The following is a 17,654-nucleotide window of genomic DNA, read 5'->3' on the forward strand; positions in this document are numbered from 1 at the left end:
TCTCTTAACAAATTGCCCAGAAAGGGCAGGGAAAGGCAGTTACGTACAGCAGTGCCATTCTCAGAGACATAAAACTTGTACCTGCAAAAAACGTCCTCCCTGACTCTCAGGGAGTCTCACTCTAAAGTGACTGCCTTTGCACCCTCAGCCTTTGATTTCTTTACTGCACAAGGGTCAACAAGATTACAGACTCTATTTGCACCATACTTGCCAGTTCTTTCCAGCCAGTTTTCACTTAATTTTAGAAAGCAAACCAGCCAGACTTCATTTGTAAAGTGGTAAAAGAGTTGATACAAGATGCTGACCATTTTTAGAGCTGGAAAGAAATTTTCCTTCTTGTATTGCCAAGTTAGCAAAGGTTGATCACTGGCTTATCTTAGATAAGCTGTTCAGTTTACAGATTTAGAACATGGAAATATTTCACAATTTGTTAGTAAATCATTAGCTTTAAAGAACAGGTAGGACACAGCTTATTCACCTTCTAAAATTAGCAAACGAATTTGTAGCGAGGTTATTACTCTGTACTGCGCAGTGATCACTGAACAAAAATTTTAAATATACCAATAGTGAACTTCATGTTTTTAATTCCCTAACTCTTTCCCCCCACCCCCCTTTTTTAAAAAAAAGAAAAACAAAAACAACAAAAAAAAAAACACTTCACAATCCCCATATGTGATAAGTGCCACAGGTTTGACCAACTAACTGCTGGTTTAGTTCACTACTATCTGGGGCTAATGATCAGAATAAAGATGTCTCAGAGCCTCTGAGGCACTGCTTAAAAGCCTGAGATTTCACTAGTAGAAAGAAGTAGACTGAAGTCTCCCTGCTTTGCTCTCTCCATCTGTCTCAAAGGAGGAGCACTAGAGAGATCTGAACTGAGAAAGGGTGCAGTTTCAGACACACATTATGCAGTGCTGTGGGGTGCTGTAACCAGTCGCACTGGATCTGCTGCAAATAACTGGTGGAGCAGATGTAGAGGAAGTGAGGTAAGAGCCTCGCCACTAAGTTAATAAAGCTGAAACCTAGTTCTTATGTCCACTTAAGTCCACTTGTGGATTCTTCAGCCACTGGCATTGCATGATCAGTATTGGAAGAATTCATGCCAGGAATTCAGTCTCATGTGCTAATCACACTACGTTAGCTCACAGAGGAAAGATGATTTTAGCCCAAACCAGTTTAAATGGACATGCATTGTTTCCACATATAGTAAGAAAAATTTAGTTATTCACGCTCCACTCCTTCTGTACCTAGAAAGAACAAAAATAATTCCTTAGTGTACTCATAAATAGCTGAATCATCCAAAATTTTAAGCTAGTCAGCCTTAATAAAATCCAAATCACTTTTGCAGATGTAGAGTTTCCATTCCAAAATGTAATGGAGCTCAATATTACATTCACTGACAAATCTTCATCGTCTCCTGCGTTAACTTTTGTCTACTGCTTTTTTTTGTTTGTTTGTTTTTTGTTTTTGTGGAGTCCCACTACCATAAAACCTGTATAAAGCTGGAAAAACAAAGGTTTCCTGCTATTTCTCCCAGTCTTATTTCAGCAGAAGAGGCCAAAAATAGTATTGTTATTTGATATGAAAACTATCAGCAAAACCTGTGAAAAAAAAAATCACAGCAAGAGGAACTCATCTAAAATCTAGGCCTCCAAGCATCCTCATGTGTCATCAATCAGTTAGTCTATCCTTCTGCCACAAAATGAACTCTCTTATATCAGTTTACACAGTTACTTGTCTAACCTGTTTGTAAAGGCCAACTATGATGAATCTCCACACTTTCTAGATGACGCACGCCACTGTTTCAGTATTTGTTTTAGGATTCCCCTAGCCAACATTTGAGTCTTTCTGCAATTTAAAGCAATTGCTGCTTGTTCTAGCCATCAGGGACAGAGAAAAGTTCATTTTCACTCTCACCGCATACATCTTTAACTTTGTTGAAGACTTGCATTCACTCTTTCTCCTCTATAGTAACCAACTACAAATTTTTCTTCAGACATATATTTCACACCTTTGATCACTCTTTGTTTGTTTCTTCACCCTTTCCTCCACCTTTCCACATCTCTCTGGAACTGTACTGCCCATACTCAGGTAGATCAAAAGGATGTTGAAGGAGTTATTTCTTCTGTTTTTAGGAGAGAGGGAAAAAAAAAAACAACCACCACCTACAAGACTTACCAAAGCAACACCAATAAAAAACACACAAAAACAAAATAGATCAAGTAACATTTCCCAATTGTCTGAATAACTCACCAAATACTTCATTGTCCTCTGAAGACTGCTGTGTTAGTCTTGCTGCTTTTGGACTCTCTTTAGCTGCCTCTTCCACCTTGGTTTCAGCATTCTGTAACAAAAACATTTCTTCAGATTAGGTATTCTAAAGTCATCAACCAGAAACTTTCTTCAAACATCTTAATTATGCAAAAATTATATTCTTAAGTGAAAACAGAAGCATTAACAGTGAGGGATTTGGTATCTTTTGAATTTCATATACATGTTTTGCAAAACACTCAGAAAACACAGATTTTCTTGATTTGTTCTGCTTTGAGTTTTTTTCCTTTATCTTTTTTTTTTTTTTTCCTACTTTCCAGTCATTTGCTCTTAAGTCTAAATAATTGCATTTTCTCTGCTGTTTCATTATGAAACATTTTCACCACTGTCTTCCTTGCACCTCTACTTATTTAAAGTTAAGCAAAACTCTCCCAAAAGATAAACATGGCTACATGTCCTATAACATACTCCTCCTTCTGGTTGACACTTTCTTTTTCCCTTATAATATAGCTAAATAAAAGTCTGTACAATTTTTAGAGAGGTTCTTTTTCCAAATATGATGAGATTTTCCTGCAAATTCTAAGGTAACCACAGAACTAATGGTGACGCTGTTAGTAAAATTACTGATGTGTCTGACTGTAACAGCAGATCACACGCAATTGTCTCCTCCTCTCTAATGCTGTATTTTTTTCCACAATGAAAGAGATTTAAAATTATTTCAGATTTTTTCTGATTTTTTTTTTTATAATTTCTGACTTACATTTTGGAAGTGCTGCTATACAGTCCATGAGAAATATTAGTTCTGCCTTTGGAATTGCAGCACACTTCCAAGCTGTAAGCAGTCTCTTGCTTACCCTTGTTAATAACTGCACAGCAGATAAAATAAAACAATTTGACTAAGTCTTAGGAAGCCTAATGGTGTCACAGCAGCAGCAGACAAGAGTTAAGAAAAGCAGAAACAAGAAGAAAGGGGAGAAACTGTGCTTCAGAGGAAATGATCTGCAGAAGAGAAAGGATTCTACACTTTCTTGAGGTACCAAACTGAACATCCCAAGCAGAAAATCCATCAGCTATGAATCTCAACGCTGAGGAGACAGTCAGTTTTAGTAGATGCAAACCTCAGTTTGTGTTAACTAGAACTAGTGTCCTTCAGGAAGATGGTCACAAACCAGCAGTGAGTACACTGAGAGACAATTGGCTTTAGACAAGCAACTTTGTGATCAGCACAAATGCTTGAGCCCTGTCCCCGTGGCTATCCTGTGTTAGCTGCAGTGTGCAGGTGCTGTCCAAGAGGCACATGCCAAGGCCCATGGTGCCTGTACTGGCTTACAGAACCAGTAGAGGCCACTGGCTCAGTAACCCATGTATTAAAGTTGGGCTCTCCATCCTATTTTCCTTGCACCATAGCAAACAGCAACTCAGTTACATCATTTTTGTAAGAGATGGAGACCAGTTCTGAAAAAAGCAGAAGAGGACTTCTGCTACAATAGTGAGCCAAAAAGCAAAAAGCTCCCAGCCACCACTGTGCCACCATGGAAAAGACAAAATTCATGCAGTTAGATGAGCAAACAGAGTTCAGGGCTCTCCAAGATGAAGGGGACAACTGAAACTGTCATCAGAGCTATTGCTCCAGGTTGTGCAAAGATAGTGTCTGTCAGCTCATTTTTTGGGTGTATTCCATCATACCTAGCATACTGTAAAGCCAAAGGAGGGAGGTTGCTATTCTCTGTGCTCTTGTTCCTTTTAGGAAACGGCTGAGTCTGCAACTTGCTGCAAGACATCAGGAGCAGCAGCAACAAAACAGCTGGTACTCATAGACAGTACCTAGGAGTGAGTTGTCACACCGTGTTCTTTCTAGGGAGACATTCACATCCATTACTCTAAAAACATGTTTTTGGCATTCTCAGGAAAGCTAGAAAGACAGAGCCCTGAGATATTTTGGGTTGAGTTAAATCACCAGGGAAGACTACATAGCAGCTGTGTTGCCTGCTCCCTGGATGAGCTACATTGTTGGCGTTGACAGATGTCCGCTCCAAGATATCAACAGGAAAGCTGCCTGAGAATTTAAGTCTGAGACATGACAGTACATGGCTGGATGTAAATCTCTTTGGCATGGCTCCTTATCCAAAAAAAGCTAACTTTAAAAAGATTTCTTTTGCTTTATTATTTGCACTAAAAACTTACATGATACGTTGTTACTGGCATAGCTAATATTTTACTACCAAACCTGATACAAGAAAAGCACTGCAAAGGAGCAACTGATGACCCAGAAGCTCTAAAAACAATTTCTATACTAAAACAGATTTTAAAAGGCAAGATATAGGCAGTTGTTCAATTCTATTTTCTAGTGTCCCAAAAGTACTCAAATATCTCAGTCCTTCCAGCCAATAAACAGAAAGTGAAAACATATCCCTTTACACTTCCTGAGCTGTACCAGGATGGATTCATTACCTACAGTGATAAAGTGCTTGTGGCAGGTCGTAAAATAAAGGCCCTTTGTACCTATCATAGTAAATGTAATGTTATCTAGATCTGACTTGCAGGTTCAGCACTCACTGCAATTTTAGGAGTAACTGGCAAAATAAATTTATTTTATAGGATTAGTTCCCCCAAACTATAGATTACATCAGATTTAGGTCTATATAGTTAAATGAAGTTCACAGAAACTCCCCCTCTCTATCCAAAGCACTCCCACAAAAATTTGCTTCAAAACAGATTTCAAGTAGGGTTTCCTGAGATGAGAAAGGCACTCTGTGTGTGCTTAGATGCTTTCAAAGCCTCCAACCTGCACTTTGGGGAAGTGAGGAAGACACTCCCATCTCTGCTGGTGCTCTGACATCAGAAGAGAAACTGCAAAGGTCATTACCAAAGCACAGTGGAGCTGCATTTTTCTTGGGAATCAGGCCAACCTTGGTCCAAAATGCCATAAAAACAAACAAACAAATAAACAAACAAAAAACCTAGCACCTAGTATATCTTAACAGCAAGTCACAGCAAGCTGCCACAGTCTAGAAATACTTGTGCCATTTTACAAAGCAGTTGCAAAATAAGATGTGTGTATACACTGTAACTGCATATATGCAGATGTGTATATATAACAGCTGCTCTTTCCTCAGCTTCAATAATACTGAAACCTGTGTTATAATCTGCTACAAGACACTTTTGGCCCAGTTTCCCATTGTGGCAGATCACCAGTTCCTCCAGACTCTGTTTACCTGCCTTCCATCACGTTTGATGCATCCCATCACGTCTCAAGAGAGCACTCCAGTCTCTATACTAAAAAACATTTCACAATCTTTTATATGTAAATATACAAATGACTGCCAGCTATCAAAATATTTGCCACAACTAATACTGATATGAAAATCATGTTCTGGCTGTGTACACACATATTAGTGCAAGAAGCAAGGCTGGTTTGTATTTTGCTGCTATCGGTGACTATTTAGAGGATCTTTAACAAATAGGAAATATTAAGAAATGCTGAGTTACAATGCTAAGTGTTCTGCAGACTCTACAGTGGCAGGCCACTGTGAAGCATGTTGCATTTACCAAACCAGCTCATTTTCTCAAGAAAATTTAAGTCTCGGAAGTGAGAATTGTGCTGTTGAGTACTCAAGCCAACTTTTTAAGCTCCCTTGCCATTTTGCACACTAGTTAGAAACAGCTCATTTCTTTTCCTTTCACCATAAAACTATTACTTGAAGACTTTGTTTTGCAAAGGAAAAACATAGACAAATCAAAACTTCTCATCAGAAATCAAACAAGCCTTCAAGCGGAATTAGTGTTTTATCCAAGAGAATTAAAGAAATCTGTGAAATCCTATCCAAAGTATAGTTTTGTGTTGTCTGTGCTGACATCCACCCCTGCCTTGTACAAGAAATTCTGTTCTCTTATTATGTGCTCAGTCTGCTTAGCTCCAACCCAAAGACAAAAAGGAAAATATACTTGTTTCCTTTATTTTTCAGTACCATACTGACATCAGAAGCTCTAATTGCAGCAAAACACCACAGACTGTGAATATCCATCTCTCCATTTCTGTGTGTCCTTCCTTCATTACTGCCCACAGCAGTTACCTTCCCTGCATGCAACTCCCCAAGATGCAGCAGAACTCAGGGCATGATAAAATGTTTGATTCCTCCTCTACACTAGATTTACAGAATTATTTAAGATAAACAACAGGCAGAAGACAGACAGACGTTTCTAGCAGACAAAAACAGATTTGACTGGCAGTAAGCTCCATTTTGGAAGAATAGAAAAAGCATAAGTTGCTGCAGACAATAATAATCTTAATAATGCAAATTGTATCCATAGCAGTAAATCATACAACTCCAGACACAGCTAAAGAACTCAGCAAACCATCACTGATATTTCACTTCTGCAGTGATATTCACCTAATTTCTTTTACACAAGGCCGCCTTTCATTTAATAATCACATAATGGATGTATGATCTTCAGGTGACTGTACACCTTCAGGACATTATATACTTTGCCTCTTCTCAACAGAGATAACTGACCTTCCACAGAGTTTCTGAAGAAGAAAAAAAGGTAAATCTTTAAATGGTAGATATGCGCTGCTTCAAAATGTGACGGTAAGATGATAGAGGGGCACATATCAGTATGTCTGAAATGCATGAATATTTTTCTAAGTAACAAATACAGCTAAAATGGGCAAGAATTACCTCAGTCACTCCTAACAGGGGTAATTTTCTTTGCCACTATCGCCTCATGTTCTGCATCCCCAGACTAAGCACTAACAATAGTGCTATCAGGCAAGTCTCATTAGAACAAGTCAGAAACATTTCTTATTGCCTCCTTCTCAAAGACCTGCATCAGTCTCAAAATTTTTAGCTCCTGTACATTGGGAGGAATATTACAGGTGCTGCTTAGCACAACCAAACAGACCCTGCAGACAACCTTGTGGACAGCAGGAACTTGAGACACACTGCCTGGCCCGAGATCTCCTCTACCTGGATTAACGAATGTATTCAAGCATTTTCCTGAAGTCAGCCATTAATTCTTCTTAACTGTGGAGATCCTTTACCACACCTGTCATTAACATGGAAACTGACATACATATTAGGAAGCATCCCGTTTGTTACGCAGATCCTGAATGGTGAATCTTAACAGTGCCATAGTAATTAATTCCTACCCCCTTGAGTGAGGCTACTCCCATCACGCACAACACAGTTATACCAGACTGAAGCTGGGTTCATGCTAGCTCCACAGATTCAAATTCTCTAACTTCTTCTTCATTCTCCACCAGACATGAAAGTGTTTCATAATTTTCCCAATAATTTTCAAATAAATAAAGTACTCCCTCAAACCACAACTTAATCAGCCATTATCTCCATTTTTCTGGTAGACTTGATACTCCCCATACAATTTTCATTTCTACAGGTTCTTTATATCCCACTTTGGAAATGCAATACTTAAAATATCCTTTATTCAACAACTTCTATATGGAGTAGTTATTCTTACATTCCTCTGTGTTTGTCAAAATCTTATTCAAGATATGAAGTGACGGAATGAAAAAGTGACAGAAAGAGGTGAGGGGAAGAGAGAGGGAGGAAGAGTCCTCCAAGGAGAGTTTTTTGGCACTCCAAAATCTCAGCTTCAGCAGTACTTGGGCTGCTCTTGTCACCAAATGGAGAATTTAGAAAGAAGTTTCAAACTAAAGGATCCAATTACTAACCCTCAAGGCAGGCCTGAAAAAGGACTGAGATGCCTCAAACTCATTGTCCAAGTCTTTGAAGAAATGCATTAAGTCTATTTAAAAACCCTAAGATACTAAGGGTTGCAATAAGTAGTACCGAATTCCATCTAAAAAATATTGCTACGTTCCCCATTGTCAGTTCCACGCTATTTTGCTGTTTGCTTCCATTTATGAAGGACATTTTAAAACTGCTTTTGTTCAGGGACAAGTTTTTACCAATTGGGTTATGGCCTTTACTAGTCGATAAGGTATTCCCTGGTGCTAGGATGGAGGTTCAAGCATGCGATAAGGAGAAAATATAAATAAGTGATTACATTACTGTGCCCGCTCAACTTGCACAAGTTAATTGCATCTGGGGTAAAGGTGCTAAAATGACAGAATTCATTTGGGAACCAAACCAAACCAAAAATAAACCTGTATAAAGATTAAGGTTTTCACAAGAATTGGGTGAACTGAAAAAAAAAAAAAAAAAAAAAAAACCCACACTCAAAACAAGCCCATGTATCCTGTGAGGAGAAACCTATGTGAACGACCTCTTACTACTCTGCAGGTTCCTGAGATGTAGGTAGTATCAGCAATACTCCCAAAGCAGCACAGAAATCAAAGAAACAAGTTAAGACAAAGAAGAAGAACATGCTCCAGGTCAATATTTTCAATTTGAAGCAAGAATCCTGTCACGTGTCTTTTACTCTGTGCAACACTAGGGCTGAAACCATACACAGGAAGCCTGACTGTGACTCACGCCCACTGCAGACAAGCACAGACAGAGAAGTGAATTGCTATTTCCTCCACCGATCCCACCCCAATCATCCCAGCAGGGTGACAACCCCCCAGCTGTACAAAAGACACAGCGGCACGCGCAATACCAAAGCGTCAAGATCAATACAAGGACCTAAAAGTGCACTTGGAAATACACTGGGTTTCAATAACCTCCAGAGCACTTGACCTGAAGGCAACGTTATTAAAGCGTGGGCGCTCCCCACTCTGATCCCGGATGCTTTTCCTGAAGCAGAAAACACGCGAACGGGTGCAGCTCCTGCCCTAATGGACCAAAGAGGAGCCATAACAGCACTTGATGAGCCACGGCAGAAACAACAGGCACTTCAACTTCAAGCAAATAGCTAATCTCTGTCACCAAAGATGCTCAAGATTTCCAGAGTAGTCTGAAGAGCAATAGCCATCAATACCCATGCTTTCCCAGTCCACTCTTATCTGATCTGGACTGACTGTTTGCCAATTCACTCTCCTTTCACATTCATTTTAGTCCCATGTTGAGGAAGTACAAATATTTCACTCTTTTTTTTTTTCCCCCCTACAAAGGCATGGTTTAAGTCTGAAATGCAATGTTGATGCTGTAGTCTGCAATCTCTTTTCAAAATACATGGAACAAGGGCAGCATTGAACCCTACTAGATGGGTAATTTTCCAGTGTCACCACCACGTGAGGTCCTTCTGAAGGGCAATAATAAAGAAAAGTACACAAAAGCAATCCTGTTTCCTTCTGCTAGTGAAACCGCTCATACATGTTAGCATTTTGATAAGATCTAAAATGAATGAATAGGGCTATCTGATATACCAGAAGAAAACGAGTCACTTAAGCATTTGAATACACCCCAGCTAAAGGCGCAACAGAGATGCAAAAACTAGCAACCAGTGACAGAAAAAGGAACAACAGAGAAAAATAACCACATCCATGATCATTAAAAAAAAAAAAAAAAAAAAAAAAAGTTCACCAGAGGATTAAGAGGAACAAGAGGATCTTGTTTTTCAGGCAAAGTTTGCCTTACAACCTTCTACACTGAACTTCTGGTATCATGGGTTTGAGTTTGGCAGTTGGTAATGACTAAAAAGCAAAATACATGCCCAGACTCTTTGAGCTCCTCAGCCTTGAGTCCTCCACTGGGGTCTATGTACAGGACTGGTTGTGGCAGTAGGGCTGCTGATTTGCCCCTCTGAGCCACAGGAAGCAAGACACGAGGTGAAGCAGGTAGCAGTGAAGCATGATGCAGGGGTACCGCACCGCTACGAACCCACCTCAAAGCAGCACTGTAGGGATTTTACTTGTGTGCTCCTCTGCAATGAACAGCAAAGAGGCTGAAAATGTGTAGCTCAATCAAAAATTTTTTTGCTTTCTTCCATTACCTACAAGGAAAATATTTTACATGGACCTGAAGTACCAAAGCAGGTTTTAGGCAGGCTATGAGCTAAAGCATAACAGTGTCAAGCTAGGCACACAGAGAAGAAAACCAGTTCCTGACAACAGCTGAGCTCTGCTCAGTTTTCCAGCAGCAAACCAGACTTCAAGCAGGCTAGAATTTCACTTCAGGATTTTTATTCTTAATTCCATCGCAGACAAGTAGCAGTCCTTCAGCGTACAAACTGAAGATGACAACATACACTTAGAAGTTATTTCTATATGCAATTGAAGATGGGCTTTATTGAATAACATGACTATCTTTTTAATGCTTGCTCTGTGTTAAGGTACTAAATAAAAAACAAATACACACACACACACAAAAAACAACAAACAAACAAAAACAAACAAACAAAACACTAAAAAGGGTAGAAAGGGTAGACACGTTTAAACAACTTTTTCAGTGTGCTACCTGCAGTGATACATTAGACTAATCCAACCCCCTTCTGAGTTCAATATCATGAGCAGAAAAAAATGCCTGGAAACAATTTTCACCAAACACTAATAATGGACTTCCAACTTCTTGAATTTAATTTAATTTTCATTTCCCAAGTCCTAGCTCTTGAGGAAAGAAGACTCACAAACTGCTACTTAAAAGCACTTTAGATTCAAAATTACATTCCTTCAATTCCCTGAAAACTACCAAGACATCTTCAGCATTTAAAAAGTAGGCTTTACTCTTGCTTGCCAAGAATTAAAAGAATTGGTCATAACACCAATCAGTTAATATTATAATCTAATTTTTCAAATATAGTGATTTTGGGGGAAGACCATTTTCACTGCTTTAGATCACTTGGCACACTCTCTAGTATTTTCAAATTTATTTCTACGTCAAAGCTAAGAGAAATTTTATATCCAAGTTGCCTGATATTACAGTATATTTACCTAAAAAAAAAACTAGCAGGGACTCCTCACACTAGAACAGGTTCTTAAGTCTTATTACAAGATGTTGAGTTATTTTTAATAATTATTTTTACTTTTTATCACGAGGGAGAGGACATTGAGAAAAATAGTTTTGTCTTTTCAACTGGCAAGGTATTTTAACCTAGAAAAAAAGAGGTTTCAGCTGCTTGTTGGGGTGCAGCCCCCTCACTGCCCAACCACATGTCCTCCGTCAGGCCAGGAGAGAAGCTGTCACGAACAAGCCACCAATCACAAGGCCTTCAAATGTTCCTGCCTATCCAGACAAAACACAAAAGGTTGAGCTAAATAGCTGAATGGCACAAGCTATTTGATGTAAATAGCTCGATATTAAATTCAAGATGATAAAAGAATCTGAGTATTGTTACACAGTGATCCTGGAATGAGCTCAGGTCCTGAGAGTAGTGCAAATAAATGAACAAATAGCACTTAAAAGACAGTATTTTCAAATGTCTAGATTTATGGGGTTATATTCACCAAACAATCGAAATACAATTTTCCAAATGTAAATAGTGTTTTGGTTCAGCTTTTCTTAGATAAGAGTTGTGAAATACAGCTGGCACAGCAGCCAGGCTTTGTAGTTGAAGGAAGCTGATAGAGGCACAAAATAGCCTGCGTAATGGTAACAAATACTGCTGTGATGCCTTTCAACTCCCACTTTAGGAAACTAATACAAACAGGCACACACTCTATTCACTTCGAGAGTATATGGCTTTGTAAAAGACCTCCAGAACTGGACCTTAAATCACCAGCACTGAATAGTGATCGGGCAAGGCCAAGCAACACGAGCAGGGAAATAGTTTTGTGCAGGCGGTCTGGTTTCTCTGTTCTCTTCTCCTTCCTCATTAAAGTGGAAAGCTACAACTCGGTTAAAAAAAATCAAACAAAAAAGCACGATAAAAACAAAAAGATGGAGAAAGAACAAAAGAGTGTTTCATCAATAATGATTCCTGTAAAACATCCTTTATTCTTTTGTGGCATAGGCTTCCCCTTCCTTCAAAGAAATCCAGTAAATACAGATTCAATCATATTCTTCTAGCACTAAAACTTTTTAAAATACATCACGTTAAGAGAGAGTCTTTGTTCATCAATTCTTAGAAACAACAATCGTCATGCAAGACAATTAGCAGGAAGCAAAAGAAAGTTTAAATTAAATACTAAATTTTGGTACCAACTACCTTTTCAGAAAGTCACACCGCCGTTTGAAGGATCTGGTCACCTGCAGTCCCACTACGGGCCCAAATCTGGCAGACCTTCTCAGAAGGCCACTGCAAGCCTCTCAAGTGTTAGCCAACTGTTAATCCATAGTTGTCAATGATATTTAAATATTATTCCTTACCAGAACACAGAAAAAAATGCCTAGATTGTTCACGCTTAGGAAAAAAATGTGTGAATCTGTGAAAATCATCCTACAGCCAAAGAACTAGGTATACTGAAGTGTACACACTCCTACTTTTCTGAATGTGACATTAAGAAAACAATTTCAGAAAGCTGATTACAATCAATTTACGGTTTTGCCTAGGGCATGTGAAAAGCAGCAAAATAACGATCCCTTCCCCACTTTCCCTAGGTACTTTTTTAACCACAAAATGCATGCTCTAAAGAAAGGTTTAACTGATTTCAGAAATATTCTAGCTGTCAGTCATTTTCCAGAAGCTGTCTAAACAGAACGTGAAAGACTGTCATAAAAATTACAATAAATAGCAAAACGATACACCTAATTAGCACTAAAACACTACAACACAACCCGGGAGAATCTCAGAAAAATTAACCCAAAGCAATCCATGCCAGAAAGAAGGAAGAGCTACACAAGATGACCCCAACACGAGGAGAAATGTTCAATTTTGCTGGAACAGAAGGGTAGACCCTTACTGAAATGATCGTTTTCCTTTTCCAGTGTTCATATGCACAAGATCACGGCCCAGTGTTATTATTTTCTGAGAGGAAAGCTAGGGATCTGGCTCTTCAGCCATCCCACAGGTGCTCTCAAAGCCTTCAGCAAGCAGCCGGATAGGGCCCCCCCAGATCTCTCTTTTGGCAAGCACTCGGAGGAGGTGGGAAGCCTGACATTACTCAGAAGTTGGTGTTTTCTTCTGTGATGGCTTCTTCAGAAACTAGTAATTTCATGATGTAGCCAGCAGTGAGAGTTGTAACTCTTGGGACTCTACACAAGAGGCTCTACTGAACTCACCATTAAATCCTGTGTTTTTTTTTGTTTTGTTTTTTGTGTTTTTTTTGTGTGTTTTTTTTTTTTTTTTTTTTTTTTTCCACGAAGATGAATGCCTTCACAGCACTATTTGTCAACCACCACTGTATAAATGGCATTATGCCAATGTTTCATATAAAAACAGATACCTCTTCCCCTGATTTTGTTTACAATTCTGTGATTTTAGGTTCTAAATGCAAAACGAGTGAACAATGCTTTCCTCCATGCTTTAAACCAACACAGAGGCACTCTCACAAGAAATACTGTGCAGTTACAATCACACCAATATGACTGGAAGACAAATGGGTCATTGTAACATGTGTACAAAGCTAACAAGCTGAAACACTAAACTGCGTGTCCAGTAACTGAACTTTCACATCTCAGAATTGAATAACAAGGTCCTAGAGGCAAAACTTACTTTGGAAAAAAAACAAAACAGAAACGTTTGTATAGCAAAGGTGCCCAGAGAGATGACATTTTAATTGTTTATTTTCAGGCAACTGTTCAATCAGCGTGTAAACGTTTAAGCTGGCATTCAGATTGCACTGACCCTGGTCTAGCAACAGCAAGAAAAAGAAAACATAAAACATAAGAGCAAAGGTTAATGAATGGCACAGGCCAATTTCATTCCTTGCTACACAGTTGGTATATAGGGGTCCCTCAAGGCATGAAGCAAGCTACAAGACATTAGGATGCAATTTCATTCAGCAGCAAGAGTACAGGAATGCCTATGCAGTTGTGAGTTAAATACGCTTTAATGACTTCATATTTTAAACCTGATCTGAGCACCTGATCTCATTGGGGCTTCCAGACATCGTACAGGGTATCAGTAAGAGCTTGAACTCTCTGAGTTCTGGCTACCAGGCCACCAAGCAATTGGTTGTATCGGTTCCACCATCACCTTCAGATATTGGAGCCCTCCTCTGCAGCCCACCTACACCCTAATGTAGCCCAGACTATCACATGCTGATGTGAATTACTCACATATGCAATCTTATTTGTGTTTATCCAAACTTCAGTGAAGTTATGGGGCTAGTTTCTACTGTGACTTTGTGATTTGTTATGCAATGAGTACAGGTAAAATGTTGCATTTTTTCCTATAGATCAAGAATTCAATGCATTGCTAGCTCTCAGAAACAGTCACCTTGAGTCAACTTATTTCTACGTACCACAATGAGCCAATGGTAAGACAAACCTTGAGAGCCTGAGGAAATGACTCACCCAAATTTCTCACTTAGTGCTTCTTCAGACCCAGGTGACACCTGATTCATCAGCAAATACACACTATTACTCACGTGGAAATCGGGGAGGTTTGCCTGCATATATGATTGCTTCCATTTAAGCACACCAAAAACACCCTAAGATCAAAATGCATTTTTCAAAAAAGTGTCTTCAGATGTCCAATATGGTAAGATACATGCTCCATAATATAAATGTTTCATAAGGCTGTTTTCATACCTTATGAAAAGTATGAACAGATAAGCATCACTAAATAAGCAATACTCCATCTGTACTATGCACAACCCTATTCTTCATTAGCACATTTGTTTTAATTTTGGTTTGGGTTTATTTTTTAAATCCCTTTTTTTTTTTTTATTTTAAATAAACAGCTCAAAGGGGCAGCGTTTCCTTACTTTTTAATTTATTTTAAGTTGTAACTTCATTTTCCAAATGTAAAGTGAAACAAGACACCAAACGTGGGAAAGACTAGGCAACAGCAATTTCCAATTGACTGTAAAAATAAAAGTCCACCTTCCGTACTACCAGTGAAGTAATCCCAGAAGTGATGACAATAAAAGGCTCTCATTCACGTATACAGGAGAAATGGTAATACCAGTAATGTGGCCACACCTATGAGCAGCCACTTTTTCACTTAGTGAACCAAAAAGCAAACAGAAACTGGTGTTTAAAAAGATGATTCAGTTTACCAGAGGCTGATTCATTAATGAGGTTCCAATAAAAACTCTTTGTACCTTCAGGAGAACAAAAGTATCATGGTGGGGGGAGATGGGAACAAAGACATACCTATGCCATGCTGAAATTCAAGAGCTATATGTTAAAAATGAGAGTTTCCTATTTTGCTTGTCATGCTTTACCTAAGTATTACTTTTTCAGCATCTCTACTCAACCTTCGGGCAGGAGAACTTGTTCTTCTCCCCCTCAACTTCCACTTTTTTTTTGTTTGTTTGTTTGTTTTTAATTTAGTGCCTAATTTTCAAATCTTTTATGAAGTTGTAACCAGTGCCCATCATTCTAGCAGGAAGATTTCAAGCAAACAAGGATCATCGCCCAACTAGAATGTGTGCTTTATGCCTCTTCTCTCCCTTATATGCATTTGTCTTGAAAGAAGAGGACTATACATGAGTGAGCAACTCATCTCCACCATTTTGTTTTGTTTTACCATGTATCCCAAAGTATGGTACTTTATTGGGGTATAAGAGACTGTTAAAGATAGGGTACATTCTGTTCTCAATAGGAACACCTGCATGAGAAGTGAAAAGGCAGTACCACATGGGTAAAGTGAGAACCATACTTAATAAAATGAATTTAAAATGCTTAGCTATTTTTATATTTTTGTTAAAAGTAGATGACCAAACAGCTTTAAGGGTAGCTGTTTCCGTGGGTGAAGAAGGTGGGTGGGAACAGACTGCTTGGATATGCCACATGTACCCAGTGTCTGACCAACCTGAGAGTCTCCTGTGGTGAAATGACTGCTTTTGTGAAGGAGGGGAAAACCATTGGTGGTGTGTGCCCTGCTTTTAGCACAGGCTTTGACACCAACTCCCACAGTCTGCTGCTCTCCTCAGCCAACAGGGGAAGAAAAGGTTTGGGTAGGTGGAATACAAAAGGCAGACAATTGGTTGCACCACCAGACCCAGACGTCTGCAGTCAAGGGCACCAAGTCCAACTGGCAGTCAGACAGCAGCTGCATCCCTCAGGGATCAGCACTGTAGCCAGTATCACACAGTGACTTTAGTAAAGACTGTTGAGCTGCTCACTACATGGAAAGGCAGAGCTGCTGTCCAGAAGGACCTTGACAGGCTACAGAAACGGACTGGCAAGAACCTCATGAAGTTTAGTAAAGGCATATGCAAAGCCCTGCATCTGAAGTGGGACAACCCCATTCACCAGTAGAGGCCAACTGGCCAGAAAATAGCTGTGCAGAAAAGGTTTTGTTTATTTTTTGCATCCACTTCTGTTAAATGAGTGTAAATGATTGTATTACAAATGTTTGGAAGTGAAGGATAGCTCCTGAAGCATGCAACAAAGAAAGGGACTATTAACATCAAGATTTAACCCCAGTTCTCCTAAACTTGATCATTTGAGAGAAAAGCTCCCTGTAAATCCCTATGTAGTGAAAAGAAAGGGGGTTAGAAGAACAAATGTGTACTTAAGAGTTATGCTGAGATTTTTTTTTTTCCTTTGTTCTGCTTTGCTCCTTCTATAGACTTTAAAGACATTTTGCTTGGAGCCAATATTGTCGCTAGAAACAACAGCCTCCCAAGGGAAAAGCTGTGGCTAATACATCAGTTTAAAACCACTTGAACAGTCACAACTGGTCACAAGAGTTGCAGAAAAACAGCAGCCTGACTGAGCAATAATAAACTCAGGACTAATTTCTCCCCAGAGGGAAAAGCTTCTAGCCTCAGAAAAAAAAGATGGGTGGACAGTACAAGAGACTACAAAAAAGCTGAGATACTATGCTGTCTCAAAGACAGGCAAAAATGCAGGCAGTACTTAAGAATTATACCCTGTCAAAAAATGTCAAGAGAATTATAATGCTGGGAACAAAAATCAATGTACCCAGCTTTTAAAGCAATGATGATGTGAGGGTACTTGTTTGTTTGTGGGCTTTTCATTTATTTGTTTTGGTAAATAATCCATAGCAAGAAGAAAAAAAAATCAATTGCCATGACTGAACAGATAAAGTATATTCTGCAAGGTTCAAAAGTTACTGTACTATTCACATGAGAGCAGCAAATGTTGGCCCAGGTAAATAACCTGTCTATCACACCCCAACTGTGATGTAATATTTGGCAATTAACAAATAACATCCTTGGATTCAGCTGAAACAAATTACAAAAATCTATGAAAGCTAATGGCTATGACTTACATATACTTTTGCTGCTTTCATAAAAGGATTGTGGTAGTAGCTACTTGTCTATACTTTTGCACACCTCCTGTGTACATTTACCTACAGTATAATTAACACACGAACCTCCCTGAAATGAAATTCTATGCAGTCTACAATCAGCAAATCGTACAGCCTAATAAGCTCATATTACTTTCCCACTGCAAAATTCACGTTTACATACACAAGGACAAAAAGTGGCTTTATAATGGAGAAAT

The 17,654-nt window shown here is 39.0% G+C and overlaps 1 protein-coding gene across 6 annotated transcripts in view; it reads right to left on the reverse strand.

The window, feature by feature from the left end:
- MBP (myelin basic protein) overlaps positions 1-17,654 on the reverse strand; it is a 111,201-nt gene that overhangs the window by 55,977 nt on the left and 37,570 nt on the right. For all 6 annotated transcript variants that reach the window (XM_027451879.3, XM_027451882.3, XM_027451880.3 and 3 more), the window contains exon 3: positions 2,254-2,344. In XM_027451879.3, the coding sequence (XP_027307680.1) occupies positions 2,254-2,344 (91 nt within the window). The remainder of the gene's footprint in view (positions 1-2,253; positions 2,345-17,654) is intronic.

The sequence above is a fragment of the Anas platyrhynchos genome, chromosome 2 (assembly GCF_047663525.1).
Source record: "Anas platyrhynchos isolate ZD024472 breed Pekin duck chromosome 2, IASCAAS_PekinDuck_T2T, whole genome shotgun sequence".
NCBI lineage: Eukaryota > Metazoa > Chordata > Aves > Anseriformes > Anatidae > Anas > Anas platyrhynchos.